The following is a 14954-nucleotide window of genomic DNA, read 5'->3' as shown; positions in this document are numbered from 1 at the left end:
AACAACACTCATTTGGATGTATAAGCGCCACTAACAGGTTTGTTTTGTTTAATCACTTACAATTTGTAAATAGAGGGTTCCTTAGCATACTGGATCTACAATGTCATGGGGGAAAGGAGTTGTCACTTAACTAGAACTACGGCATGGCACGCAGGAAAGAGCACAGGCTTCATGAGACTGACGTGGATTCGAATCTTGACTTAGATTCTTCCTGCCTATGCAACTTCAGGGAAGTCACAAGCTGTCAGGACTTTAAAATAAGGCTGATACCTAATTTTGCAGGGTTGTTGTAAAGATCATGGATAATGGATGCAAAGCCCCTACATTGGGCCTGGCATGTGGTGGGTACTCAAGAAGTCACAGCTATTATTAACAGCAACATCAGTAAAATCAAGACCATTTTCTGACTGTAGGTGGCTTGAGAGGACAGAACAACAGATAAGCAGTCACTTGGGTGGTAAGTAGTTCATTGACAGTACTGACGGTACACTCATGCATTAGATACTGCTTTCTTAAAAACAATAACCTGTAAAAACTATTTGCAGTAACTATGTATTTTTAATTCATACGACACATGTCATCTGCAGTGCTCATACCACATGGACCTCTTCACTACCTGAACATACCAGGCACTATCATGACCCCATGCCTTTGTGTACTTTGTCCCTTCTGAGATACTGAAAGGGGCCAGCCCCTCCACACCTGTGGGTATTTCTCGTCAGGTGGGACGAGACTGAGAAAAGAAATAAGACGCAGAGACAAAGTATAGAGAAAGAACAGTGGGCCCAGGGGACCGGCACTCAGCATACGGAGGACCCGCACCAGCGCTAGCCTCTGAGTTACCTCAGTATTTACTGATCATTATTTTTACTATCTTAGCGAAGGGAGCGTAGCAGGGCAACAGGTGGGGAGAAGGTCAGCAGGGAAACGTGAGCAAAGGAATCTGTATCATGAATAAATTCAAGGAAAGGTACTGTGCCCGGATGTGCACGTAGGCTAGATTTATGTTTCTCTTTACCCAAACAACTCAGTGTAGCAAAGAGTAACAGAGCAGTATTGCTGCCAGCATACTTCGCCTCCAGCCACAGGGCGGTTTTCTCCTATCTCAGAATAGAACGAATGGGAATGGTCAGCTTTACACAGAGACATTCCATTCCCAGGGAGGAGCAGGAGACAGAAGCCTTCCTCTTATCTCAACTGCAAAGAGGCCCCCCTCTTTCACTACTCCTCCTCAGCACAGACGCTTTACGGGTGTCGGGCTGGGGGGTGGTAAGGTCTTTCCTTTCCCACGAGGCCATATCGCAGGCTGTCTCAGTGGGGGGAAACCTTGGACAATACCCAGGCTTTCTTGGGCAGATGTCCCTGCGGCTTTCCGCAGTGCACTGTGTCCCTGGTTAATCGAGAATGGAGAATGGCAATGACTTTTACCAAGCATACTGCCTGCAAACATATTGTTAACAAGGTACATCCTGCACAGCCCTAAATCCATTAAACCTTGATTCATTACAGAACAGGTTTCTGTGAGCACAGGGTTGGGGCTAAAGTTACAGGTTAACGGCATCTCAAAGCAGAAACAATTTTTCTTAGTACAGAACAAAATGGAGTTTCTTATGTCTTCCTTTTCTACATAGACACAATAACAATCTGATCTCTCTTTCTTTTCCTCACAAGATACCCTTCCTACTCTCTGGTCTGATGACAACCCTACAATTCTAGCTCAAAAGTCTGGCTCAAAAGACTAGCTCAATTCAAAATCTAGCTCAAAAGTCATTTCCACTATAGACTCTTCCCTGCCTGCTCGAGACAGAATTAGTGGCTCTGCCATTTGTACTTCCAAGACATTTGGTTTCTTTCACTGTAATGCCTCATACTCTATTGAATTCTTATTTCCCTTTCATTTCTGCTTCTTCCACCAGGCTTACGCATTGAGAGGAGGACTATATTCCTTTATTTTTGTACTTAGAGCACCTAGTACATCACTTGGCACGAGATAGGAACCTAGGAGATGTTTGAGGAATCAATGTTATAATATACTTTGCAAATAACTGTTAGAGACCAGGTAGCTGACTTTAGTGAACTATATTACCAACAATCGCATTCCTTTTTCCTGACTTCAAACAAGAGACAAGATAACTTATATGGACTCCAGAACGTCTTTTGAAGATGGAGCATACAGAAGTTTCCAAACACTACTGATCTCATCAGTACCCCATGCCCACAAGTTGGAACCCCCAGAGCAACACTTCTCAGCCTTTGTTCCAGTCTAGCACACCTGAGGGATACACCACACTCCCATCAGGAGCTCACCACAGATGACTAAGAAGGCCCAGCAGAGTTTTCACAGCCTTCCAGTGCCACATGGCTAGCAGGGTGGAAGGGCCTTCTCTGAACCAGCAACTCCCCCAAAGTAGCAGAAAATTTCAAGGCTCCATGGTGAGTGCCGGGAGCCCACCTAATGCTACCTACTACCAGATCCCTACCACCTACAATGCCTCAGAATCAGTTTGCCTATTCTAAGAACAGGGCTCTTTCACTGTTAGGAAGCCTCAAGCATTCAAGGAAGGACTTGTTTGTGGGTCCAGTACATCTGTTTCGGCATGTCTTAACCTGCATAACTAAAAAGCAATTATGAAGAAGTTCATGATCAACCAGTTCAGTGCCAGATGGAAATAGGTAGAGTGGGTCAGCTGGCAGCCCTGTACATCTGAGTGTTGACACTTGTGAACCATTCTCTGTCACTACAGTTTCCAGAGCCTTGCCAACGCAGCAGTGGGTTCAGACTTACCAAGATCCAAAAGGCTGGAAAGGGGATCTGGAGCCATGACCCATGCCTTGGGACCCACCAAACCATGACAGTGACTATTTCTATGACAAAGACATGCTCTTCAAAGTAAATATAGCCATATTCTGCCTTAGTGCCATGTTCTCTCCCATCTCTCCAATGCAATGGCTGCACTCTGAAGGTGGGAAGAGTATGAGAAGAAAGAGAACCAGGCCACAGACCACCAGGAAAGTAGTGATTGAAAGCAGCAGCTCTAGATTTATCTTATAGGCTCTGGAGAGTTATTCACTTATTTACTCCACAAATATTTATTGAGCCAGGTACTATTCCAAGTATGCAGGCTACAATACTGACGCAGTCACGGCCTTGACCCCATGGAGCTTAAAGTTTAGTGGGGGAGGCAGGTATTAATCAAATAAGCATCCAGACAGACACAAGGGTACAAATATGCACTATGATGGAGGAGTAGTAAATACTACAGGAACTGTAGAAACAGGGAGCAGTAAATCTGGTCAGGGAAGTCAGGAATGCTTCCCTTAGCAAGTGCCAAGTGAGGATAAATAGGAGTTCACTAGGTCTGGAGGAGAGGAAAAGAGAGGGAAACATTCCTGGTAAAGAGAACAGTGTGTGACAAGGTCCTGGGGTAGGAGGGAGATGTTGAATTGGTTCAAAAATAGAGGCAGGGGGCAAAGCAGTAGCATCAAGGTTTGAGTCCCCAGCATAAGGTAACTTCCTGTGTACACCCCTCAGTTTTCTTTCTAGCTATAGAGAAGGCCTTCCTCAGCATGGAAGGAGACTAAAGCACACTGTCAAAAACTAGGAGTACTCAGGAGACATGAAACACTACCAGCTAAAAAAACAAATCTGATTTACCAATAATACCTGGCCAATGTCCTTTTGAAATATCTGTAAAATTAAGGAACTCACTACCTCTGGCAACAATGAATCAGGAAAATGGCACAGTATAAAAGACCTTTAAACTTTTCAGGTAGAAATACATTTTAATCCAGGTAGAATTAAGAGATTGATAAATATGTTGATAATTACTATAAATTTGCTTAGATACCAGGTATTTCATTGTAATTTCATATACTAATTTTTTGGGGGGGAAAAGGGCTAAAGGAAAAAATGGTTAAAGGTAATATCAGTGCAGCACTATTTTGCTTTGGCAACTCTGTTAGCCTGTTTGATCACTTGAGGCAGTTTCTTGAGGCTTCTGAATTCTCTGTCACCTTGCAAACAAGTCACTGTAGCTTTCTATTTGTAAGGCACTTTGTAATCAATCTTTAATTGGCCTCCCTACCCCACTGAGAGATTATACTCATTCTACAGATAACACAATAGATAAGTGAGTTGCCCAAGGGCACAAAACAATTCAGTTTTTACTTAACTTTCTTATCACCATCTCCAAATAGAAGACATACATGGCTTGTCCAGCTACAGCACCAACCCTACTACCCTGCAGACCAATCTTAACCCCCTGATGCAGCAGAGGAAGGGACTGCAGTTAGTTCTGTAACCTCCTCTATGCCTTCGAAGCCAACAATGATAATGTCTGCACTGTGTTAGAGACACTGGCACTCCAGACCAGAACATGAACTCAAAGTGGAATAAGAGCACATAGAAAGTCACAATGACTCACAAGTTAAAATGTCACCATCCCTAGGGAGACTGCACCCTCAACATACAAATACTCCCCTAAAACTTCCTTTCATCCTCAACAAGCAGCCAAGGCATAGGTCCCCAGAGTTGGCCCCCGCAGTACAGCACTGCACAGTACTGTAAGGCATCTTAAGTGTACAAGCCCTTCTTCACCCCATGCTGAGACCGCCAGCATCTAAAGCACCTAGCATAGGTTACAGCACACAAATATTTACTGAGCACGTCTTCCCAACTAGCAAATAAGGGAAACGGATACTCCTTTCGGAGAGTAGTGCATTTAAGAGATCAGTTAGGCCAACTCCTCATTTTACAGAAGGGCCAAAGAAGGGCAGAGAATCACCCAGTTACATATGGCCTCGTCTCCAATCCAAGTCTTTGGGCTCAGTTTAGTTCCACAAACATTTTATATGTGCCTACTATGTGCCAGATACGGTGGGTGGGAGGCGCTGGGGACACTGAGATGAGCAGGAGATGGTCTCAGCTTCAGGGAGCTCACAGCCTGGGGTAAAGAACAGTTACAAAACAGTCGGGCAAGTGCAAGGACAGGCGCTTCAGTGCTTAGCCAGTGTTTTCTCCACACTGTTCACTGGGTGTTCCCCATCTGGAAAAGAAGGACAGCAATATCTACTTCCTGCAAATAAACTTGTAATGAAGACTGATGAGAAAATGAGTATGGAAAATGATCAGGCTCACCCAGAAATGCATTATATAAGGTATTGCCATACCCCGACACTGACTCCAAGGATTCAACAGTGTTTCAGGTATCCGTTCAACAAAGAAGCAAACAAGAGAGGGATGGGCATAAACCCAAGGAAAACCCCAAGGACTGCGAGGAACTGGAGGAAACAGCTGGGGTGGGGGTAGGGGTGTTGGGTCGAGTGAGACGGCCCTGACGCGGAGAATGGAGGGCCCGCAGCGGCGCAGAAGAGGATGGAACCGAGACGAAGAAGTTGGGACACCAATGAGGGACAGCAAGCAGAAAAGAATGGGGTTCCCTTGGGGCAGGACGGGGCTCGTGGCCGGGCCCTTCCGGCTGTGGCCGGACAGGGGCTGAAAGCACCGGGCACGGGAGGAGGAAGCGGGAGGGCGCCGAGGCCGACTGTTTTGCCTGGGGACCGCTTGCACCCGCAGGGAGGCTCGGGCAGGCGCCCGGGTCCTCGGGCTGCAGCATCTCGCCCGCCGTGCCTCCCCGGAGCCGAACACCAGCCCGCGCCCAAGCCCGCAGCGCGGACTCCCGGGGGCGCCAACGACGCCGCCTCACCTCGGGTTGAAGTCCTGGAAGAGGCCCCTCAGGTTCATGGCGGAGAACTTCACCGCGGCGTCCTCCACCTCCTCCCCCGCACCCCGTGCTGCACAGCCTGCGCCTTACAGCGGGTTCATGGCGCCAGCGCCAGCCGCGTCCACGCTGCTGCTCCCGCTACTGCTGCCGTCCCCGCTGCCGTCGCCGCCGCCGCCGCCGCCGCCCGGAGAAACCTGAGCCACCGCCCCCTGCCCCTCCTTCCGGGCTTCCGTACGAGGGCCGCGCATGCGTCCGGAGCCCCGCCCAGAGCGCTCCTCGCTGAGAGGTCCCCATCCTTGTGTCCGCACGCGACCGGCGGAGGAGATGGCAGGGGGATGGAGGCTGGGAGTGAGCAGGGCCCCGAGGAAGGGGATGCTGACGGGCTGAAGGCCTGCAGGGAGGGAGCGCGCCGCCCGGGAGTCTGGCGGGCAGATCTTGGCAGACACCTGTCACCTTGGCCCGCGCTACCTTCTGGAGATTTTCCCCAGTGACGACTGAGCCCTGGGAGTAGTGACAATGAGTGAGACGTTGCGTTTTTGGCGATGTCATCCCAGTCTTCACCTGTCACATCTGTCAACGACTCCAAAGTTTGGGTCCCAACTTCCCTTCCAATTCCCAAGCCAGCGTGTCCAGATATGCTGGCTATTCCCAACTCAAGTTACCTAGCACCAAAGTCACTTCCGGTCCCAACCGCCTTCCCCTCCTGGGTTCCCTTTTTCCCTTAGCAGCAGGCCTATTCGTACGCAGGGGGGTATTCAAGCAGGAGACGTGGAAATCATCCTCATTTTTCTAACCCAGTTTAGAGCCTCCTTGGATCCTGTCTAAACTTTGTGGTCACTTCACACCTGACCTCTGCCTCCACTCCAGGCTGCCCTACTTACAAGTACCAGGTTCATCTTCCTTGGGCAAGTCAACATCTTTGAGTCTCAGTTTTTCTCCTCCGCAGAATGGAAATGATAAAAACCTCTTTTCTAAGCGTGTTAGGAAGATTCAGTGAGATCGTGTGCATAACACACTGCCTGGTACATGCTAGGTGTACAAAGAATGCTGTTGCTATCTGGTACTCTTTCAGGTGTCAACCTCCTCAAGAATTTTGTTTGCTTTTGGAATCCAAGAGCAGGACAAGCTCATAGCAGGTGACCTAGTTTACCATCTTCACTTTGGGCAGATTTAAGTTTTCATGAGCACAACAATGCCTTAAACATTAGTCTAGTATCATTATGGATAATAGTCATCCTTTGTTGCAATAGCAGAGTTTCACAAATGACAATTTTATACTGTTTAGCCCCAAGGGCAGCTTGAGAGAATCACAATTGCGATAGTCATACTTAGTCTTGATGTATCACCTTTCTTCTGAGAACGTAAAAACATATCATAAGTGGTAATTAAGCTTCCCAACACTCACTGGGAAATGGATATTATTATATGAGCTGATTTTAAGGATGAGTAAGCCAAATCAAGTTTTCATCTGCTGAAGCACCAGGACCCTGTCCCAAACTTTTTCACCCATCTTCCTTTCCCATCCTCTGGGTAAAGTCCAATGTGTAGCCCAGAGGAGGTTCTCAATGAACACTCAAATACAGACAAGGAACTAAGGCACAGAGAAGCTTGTATAACAGGCCCTGAGCGAGCCAGCAAGTAAGGGTGAAGGAGCACAGATGAAACTCAGGGTCTAGCTGAACCTGCAGCCCATACTGTTAGAAAGAGGTGCTTGCCAGTGGTCAGATTGGACAGCACCATCTTCATTACCAGTGACCGTGCCCCAAGCAGGCATGAGAAGATGGTCTGCCAATTCAGACACTTGAATAACAGGCATCACTGCCCTTTCAAGAGCTTCATAGATAGAGACCAGGCAGGCTCCTCAGAGTCCAGAATCTTGAGGGCAGACGCTACTTTAATGAGATCCCAGGGAGTCTGGGAGCTGAACCACTGCTCTGCAGGCCCACAAGTTCAATTTTAGCAGTTCTTCCAGAGTTGACCAGGCCCTGGAAGCTATCTAGCAAAGGCAACAGGGCACTGATGCACAAATTACTTGTCAGTGTGTTCTTTTGCTCTGACAAGGTAAATTGCCAAGAGGAACATATGAACCTGTCTGTGAGGAAATACAGGAAGAACTGGACTTTCCCAAGGCTTCACATCCCCAGTCTTCAAGAGGTGGGTTACCTGGACTGATTCTGGAAGCCCAACCCTGTACGCTACTGGTGCTCTCATGGGGAAAAAAAAGCCAGAAACCAGATGTCCATCTGGCCCTCTCTCCAGCAAGTGCAAAAGACCCTACTGACAACCTGCTGCTCACTTCAGAGCCCTCACTCAGTGTCCCACCCTAGATGGAGGTCCAAAGCCTCAATGACCTGTGTAGACAGACCCACAAGTGATCCTGACATTAAAGAAAGACCCTGGGTCATATGCAGGCACCAGGAGTGTTGGGAAGCTTAATTACCACTTATTAAATGTTTCTACATTCTCAGAAGAAAGGTGATACATCAAGGCTAAGTATGACTAGTGGAGAAGATGACACCCACATCTTCTCCACTAGCAGAGTTTGACTTTATCTTTTCCTTGACTTGCCAAAAAATTCCAGGGCTATCTTACTAGGGGCTCCCGACATTCTTCACTCAAAGGCAAGAAATGGCTCTGGATTGAAAAAGCATGACCCCCAAATAAGCCAGACAGCATATTCTTGTGACTTTGGGGTGGGCTTAGGTTACAGTGTTCCAGAAGCATCAGTGTATATCTGACCATGGTTTTAAGGACTAACTTGGATTTGTACCACCCTTCTGATAAGCTGGTGGCTTGTCCAATTCAATATTCACATTGGCTCCAATGTGGTGATATAGGATGCCTCTCCTCTGAAGAGCAAGGCACTGGTGAAGAGAATCCTGGTGAATTTAGACACTTGGACTGGGGAGACCTGGCATAGGGGAAGAAAATGGCTGTGGAACCGCCCTCCACACACCACCAAGGCTCCTTCCCTGGCTGCAGCAGTAGAATGGAGAGAGTGTGGAATTAGTAGATTTGAACTCAACACCAGTTTCACCCTTGCTCCAGTGGAGGGAGGGCCAGCTGGGATCCAGTCCCGTGCAAGGCCTATGGGACTATAAAGAGCTTCTGGGAGGTCAGATTGACAAGTTCTTTAGCCAGGAAACATGGAGGTGCCAGCCTGCAAGGCTTTCTCAGCCTGGAATTCCTCACTCTAGGTTCCCTAAAGTCCACACTTCGAATGCCACCAATTAGAGAATTGCTGAAGATGCTGGGAATTAGTCCACCTGCAGAATGCAATCTCCCGCTTCCTGACAGAACCCTTTGTTTCAGGCAACTTTAGCCTAACTTGGATACACATCTGAGATCTCCCTGGGAGGTGGGTGGGTCTGGAGTCTAGACAGGGATTTGATTAAATACAGGGCTAGATTTAGGGGCTTGGAGAACTGGAGGAGGAGATTGCAGGGAGGCAACTGAAGGGACCACAGAGGTAGTAGCTGTAGTTCTGCTTGGACTTGCAGCAACCCCCATGGCCTTCCAGAGCCCAGAAGGAGCCACCTCCTCAGGGAGTCTTCCCTCAGGTAGGCAAATTACAGTTACTGAGAGAGAAGAGGGAGGGAGGACAGTCCCAAGGCCCCAGTGGACCTCCTGTCACCCAGGGTAGCCCTGGGAGTGGGTGGTTTATCATCCCTCATGGAGCAAGCTTTCTGCTAAAGGAAGCAGGGGCCATTTCCTGTTGGAAGACAGAATGGGGAGCCTTTGCCTGGGCCTGCAAACCACCACGGTATCCCTGTGCTTCTCCTCTGGACCTCTCCTGATGCCAGGGTTTCCAGGAAGCCTTCCCGGCTGTGCCACACTCCTCCAGTGTGCTGTGTATGCAAAGCCCAGGTCAAGTGTGTGTGGCCAAGCACATGGGGCAGACAAAAAGGCCCATGCTTGCCAAAGGTCACCAACCAGCTGCCCACATGATTCCTTTTTCTCCTTGTTCCCAACCTGCTCTCATTCCTGAATCTCCACTCAATGCTTGTCTTTCTCCCTTTCTGTTTCCACACTGTATTTCTGACACATTCCTCTGGGGCCCTCTGCCCTAACTAATCAAATGTGCTCTTCCTCATCTTGCCTTCCCCTAATGGATCCTTTCATCTTGGGTAGCCTGTAATCTTCACTCCTTTAGTTGCATTCATCTGACATATGTCTTCCAGAGTGTCTGCTTTGTGCCAGGCACTGTGGAAGGCACTGGGAGCACACAGATATGAATAATGAAAACACAGCATTGTGCACGATAAGCATTGGGGATGAGGGAACCGCTGAGCAGAAAAAATAACATTGCAGGGTAGGAAGAGAGGAAATGAGGTTCCAGGCAGAGTAAACAACAGTTGTAAAAACACAGAAGTCAGTGAATGGAGGCAGGTGCACCATTTTGGAGAACAATATTGTCTGCAACCATCCTCCCTTCCCTTCCCACCACCCCACTCTGCCTACAGGCAGCTGTGCGTGTGCTCTCTCAGCTCTCTGTGCTTGGAGGAGTCAGTTCTGGAGTCCCATGATGCTTCCCACTATGCCCCTGTATTCTTGGATCCTGGCATGCAGTAGGTGCTCAGGCAATGGTCATGAAACGAATGCTGATGTTGGACAGTCACAGGGCACAAACAAAAAAGCAGTTCTTCCTCATCCCTTGCCTCAAACCAGGCAACTTGTGTCTGCAGGAAAAATGACCCTTTCTTTCCAAGTTTCTAATAGCTGCAGACATTATGTGGGTACCCACACTCCCACTTTCCTACAAATCATTGACATGTTGAGGTTTTTTGTGTTTTATTATAAAACAACTTATACCATGCTTGTACAGTTCTAAGATGTGAGATGAACCATCTATTTAATAACAGATTTTCAAGGGAGAAACCCTGCATGAATCAATGTACTTATGCATCTTAAGATCTGTACTCTTTCAGAAATATTACCATGTACAGGAGAAGGTGCATCTTAGACGTTCAGCAGTAATTGCTCCTTTTTATTCATCATAAGAAGGCCTACTTTGGGCCATCTTTTAATCGTCGTTATGAGTTGAATTGTACCCTCCAAAATATACCCTTCAATATGCTGAAGTCCTAATCCCCAATACCTGTGAAGGTGACCTCACTGGTAATAGGGACTTTGCAGCTGTAATAAAGTTAAAATGAGGTCATTGGAGTGAGCCCTTAATCCAATATGACTAATGTCCTTGTAAGAAAAGAGAAAATGAAATACAGACCCAGAGAGAAGACAGCCATGTAAAACTGAAGGCAGAGACTGGAGTGATGCTGCCACAAGCCAAGGAACACCTGGGGCTACCAGAAGCTGGAATAGGCAAGGAAAGATCTGCGCCTAGAGCCTTCAGAGGGAGCACAGCCCTGCCAACACCTTGATATTAGGCACTGAACTTCCAGAACTGAGAGAGAATTAATTGGTATTGTTTTATACCACACACTTTGTGGTACAATACTTCGGTATGGCAGTCCCAGGAAACTAGCGCAATCTTACACCAATGCTCTGAAGTTGTGCTATGTTTTGGTTTGGCTGTGTCCCCACCCAAATCTCATCTTGAATTGTAGTTCCCCATATCCCCACCTGTCATGGGAGGGACCTAGTGAGAGTTAATTGAATCATGGGGGCAGTTACCGTCATGCTGTTCTTGGGATATTGAGTAAATTCTCACAAGATCTGATGGTTTTATAAGAGGCCTTTTCACTTTTTGCTCAGCTTTTCTTCTTGCTGCTGCCATGTGAAGAAGGACATGTTTGCTTCCCCTTCTGCCATGATTATAAGTTTCCTGAGGCCTCCCCAGCCCTGCAGAACTGTGAGTCAATTAAACCTCTTTTCTTTATAAATTACCCCGTCTCCGGTATTTCTTCATATCAGCATGAGAATGGACTAATACACCCCATTTTTCAGATGAGGAAACTGGCAGATCACTAGGGGTCAAGCATAGAAAAGGTGAAGCCAGAAGAACTAATCTTTTATAGTCTGTATGAGTCAGAGTTCTCTAGAGGGACAGAACTAATAGGATAGATATATGTATATATATTTAAAGATGAGTTTATTAAGTATTAACTCACACAATCACAGGGTCCCACAATAGGCTGTCTGCAAGCTGAGGTGCAAGGAGACCCAGTTGAAGCTCCAAAACTGAAGCACTTGGAGACCGATGTTCAAGGGCAGGAAGCATCCAGCACAGGAGAAAGATGTAGGCTGGGAGGCTATGCCAGTCTAGTCTTTTCACGTTTTTCTGCCTGGTTTATATTCTAGCCATGCTGGTAGCTGATTAGATGGTTCTCACCCAGATTAAGGGTGGGTCTGCCTTTCCTAGCCCACTGACTCAAATGTTAATCTCCTTTGGCAACACTCTCGCAGACACACCCAGGATCAATGCTTTGCATCCTTCAATTCAATCAAGTTGACACTCAGTATTAACCATCACAGAGTCTTACCCAAACCACTCAGAGGTGGCTTCCAGTTCATTATGGGGGCATAACTGTGTCCTCAGAGACATAATTCCTCTTCTGGCTGCTTTCTGGGAGGAAATGTAGAAAAGGAAATTGGAAATATTATTGGCACAAGAGAGGTTTGCAGTTGACAAGTAGGTAACCCCAGGCTGATTCAAACCTTGAAAATGATTGTGTGAGCAACAGTAGTTTTTAAAAAAATATCAATAGTTTTGGGGGTATAGTTGGTTTTTGGTTACATGGATAAATTCTTTAGAGGTGATTTCTGAGATTTTGGTGCATCACCTGAGCAGGGTACGTTGTACCCAATATGTAGTCTTTCATCCCTCACCCCTGCCCACCCTTCCCCCTGAGTCCCCAAAGTCCATTACATCATTCTTATGCCTTTGCGTCCTCTTAGCTTAGATCTCACTTATAAGTGAGAACATACGATGTTTGGTTTTCCATTCATATGTTACTTCATTTAGAATAACGGCCTCAAGCTCCATCCAAGTTGCTGCAAAGGCCATTATTTCATTCTGCTTTATGGCTGAGTAGTATTTCATGGTGTATATCTACCACATTTTCTTTATTCACTTGTTGGTTGGTGGACATTTAGGTTGGATCCATATTTTTGCAACTGTGTATTGTGCTGTTATAAACATGCGTGTGCATGTGTCTTTTTCATATAATGACTTCTTTTCCTCTGGGTAGATACCCAGTAGTGGGTTTGTTGGATCAAATGGTAGTTATACTTTTAGTTCTTTAAGGAATCTCCATACTGTTTTCTATAGTTGTACTAGTTTACATTCCCACCAGCAGTGTAAAAGTGTTCCCTTTTTACCACATTCATGCCAACATCTATTTTTTTTATTTTTAAATTATGGCCATTCTTGCAGGAGTAAGGTGGTGTCTCATTGTGGTTTAAATTTGCATTTCCCAGACAATTAGTAAGAATGGTTTTTAAATAATCATGTGGAGGCCAACCTGCAAGTACAAGCTGTGACAGAGGTAATTTGGAATGTGGCTCCAGCATTCCTCAAAACCATGAACTTGGGAGGCCAGGAGAATGCACAGTGTGGAACCTTTTCTTTGGCATTCAGGGTGTCCAGCCAGAGGACTCTCCCTCACAAAACTTTGGGGTGTTGGGTTGAATGCAAGGAGGGTGGGCCTGGAAGATGTCTTGGAAGCCTCCCTCAGGGTCAACACCCACAGATCCATATATTGATCCTGGCCCCAGTTCAGTGACCCTGACTTTTGCCCCAGCCAGGGCTAGAACAAGTTATACCATATCTGCACAGTTCCGAGATGTGAGATGAACTACCCATGACAACAGATTTTCAGGAGAGGAAGAAATGTACCAATCAATGCCCATGTAGACTCTAAGACAAATATTGGTACAGAAACATTAAAAACAATAAATGGAGGCATTTAAAACAAATATACATGGATAGGAAGATTCAGTATTGTCAAGATGTCAGTTCTTCCTAACTTGATCTATATATTTAACAAAATCCCAATTAAAATCCAGCAATTTATTGTGTTGATGTCAACAAAGGGAAGGGCTGGCAAGAGCCAGGCAGGCGGTCAGCTCCTTGCCAAGGGGGCTGGAGTTCAGAGTAGGGGGTTAGCCATGGCTGGTGGAACAGGGAGGTTTCCCAGGGAAGTGAGACCACGTCTGTGAGGCCTCCCACCCGCCCCTCGGGGGCAGGCTCAGGACATCTGGAAACCCTCAAGACCTATCCACGGATGGGCACGGGGAGGCTCCTATCTGCTCCGCCCTGACATGGTCAAGATTGGCTCTGTCCTGTGTGATGTGTGCCCACACTAGAGGCTGCTGTGGAGGATGCTGGACCCTGTAAATGCCTCCAGGGGAGGCTGTGGGGGTGTGTGGAACATCCTAGCTGCTCCAGCCCTGCAGTCCTTAGGAAACACAGGGTGAGCACTCTCCACACACCTTGGCTCTAAGAAGAGACATGCGGTATCCCTGTTTCCAGCAGTGTCCTTCCTTCCATTCTGGAGTGCCACACAGGCATCTGCATCTGGCCATTCCCAGGAGTACCTGGCTCATAACATGGTCCAGCCTCATTCTGCTCCCATGTCCCTCTCCCCACAGCCAGCCCAGGGCAGTACAGCTGGATTTGGCAGGTGCTCCTCCTCACTCATCTCCTGGGGTGGCTGTTCCTCAGCATGGACCCCAAAGCCCTCTCACACCAAGCTCCTTTCGAAATCCTAATGTGGATCTAAGTGTATTCCGGGAACTGAGGAGTGTTCCGATGTTCACCGCCCCCACCATCTGCTACAGCCTTTAGTCTTCTTTAACTGCCTGTCTGGGCATACTGAGGCCCTAGCTGCCTCTGCTAGGACACCCCAGCCCCACCTCTCTGGATCAACCTCAGAAAGCAAAACCTCATTGTCACCCATTTAAGGTAATCAGTTAATCAAAAGCCAGGCATTATATGGGGGATTATTTGAATAGTACCTCCTAATCATAGTAATTTGTCACTCATCACACTGCAATGATTATTATTTACCAACCACTAGGAGACTCGCCAAAAACTTCATCATCTCCTGCCAGTTCTACCACAATATCTTGGAAGGGGATTCCTTACTGGGGAATTTCAAATGATGATATTTGCGTGTTAACATAATCATCAGATCCTGTCTTGGGCCCAGTGGTTGTTAGTAGAGATAAGAACGGTAAAGCTGTAAACAGGGCCAACTGAGGCCAAGTATTGGGGACTATGGGCAAATTTGGGCACAGCAACAAGAGAAGGAAACCCCTGGTCTCAAC

At 47.1% G+C, this 14954-nt stretch overlaps 1 protein-coding gene across 2 annotated transcripts in view; it reads right to left on the bottom strand.

Annotated features, from left to right (window-relative positions):
* TMEM185A (transmembrane protein 185A) overlaps positions 1–5977 on the bottom strand; it is a 35273-nt gene extending 29296 nt beyond the window's left edge. Inside the window, exon 1 of one of the 2 annotated variants that reach the window (XM_004064989.5) lies at positions 5706–5977. In XM_004064989.5, the coding sequence (XP_004065037.2) occupies positions 5706–5743 (38 nt within the window). In that variant the 5' untranslated portion in view covers positions 5744–5977. The remainder of the gene's footprint in view (positions 1–5705) is intronic. The other variant, XM_063703073.1, reaches the window with a different exon arrangement.
* Positions 5978–14954: the final 8977 nt, after the last annotated feature.

This window comes from Gorilla gorilla, chromosome X (assembly GCF_029281585.2).
Source record: "Gorilla gorilla gorilla isolate KB3781 chromosome X, NHGRI_mGorGor1-v2.1_pri, whole genome shotgun sequence".
NCBI lineage: Eukaryota > Metazoa > Chordata > Mammalia > Primates > Hominidae > Gorilla > Gorilla gorilla.
The sequence above is the reverse complement of the archived record's forward strand: the minus strand, read 5'-3'. Positions and strand labels throughout refer to the sequence as shown.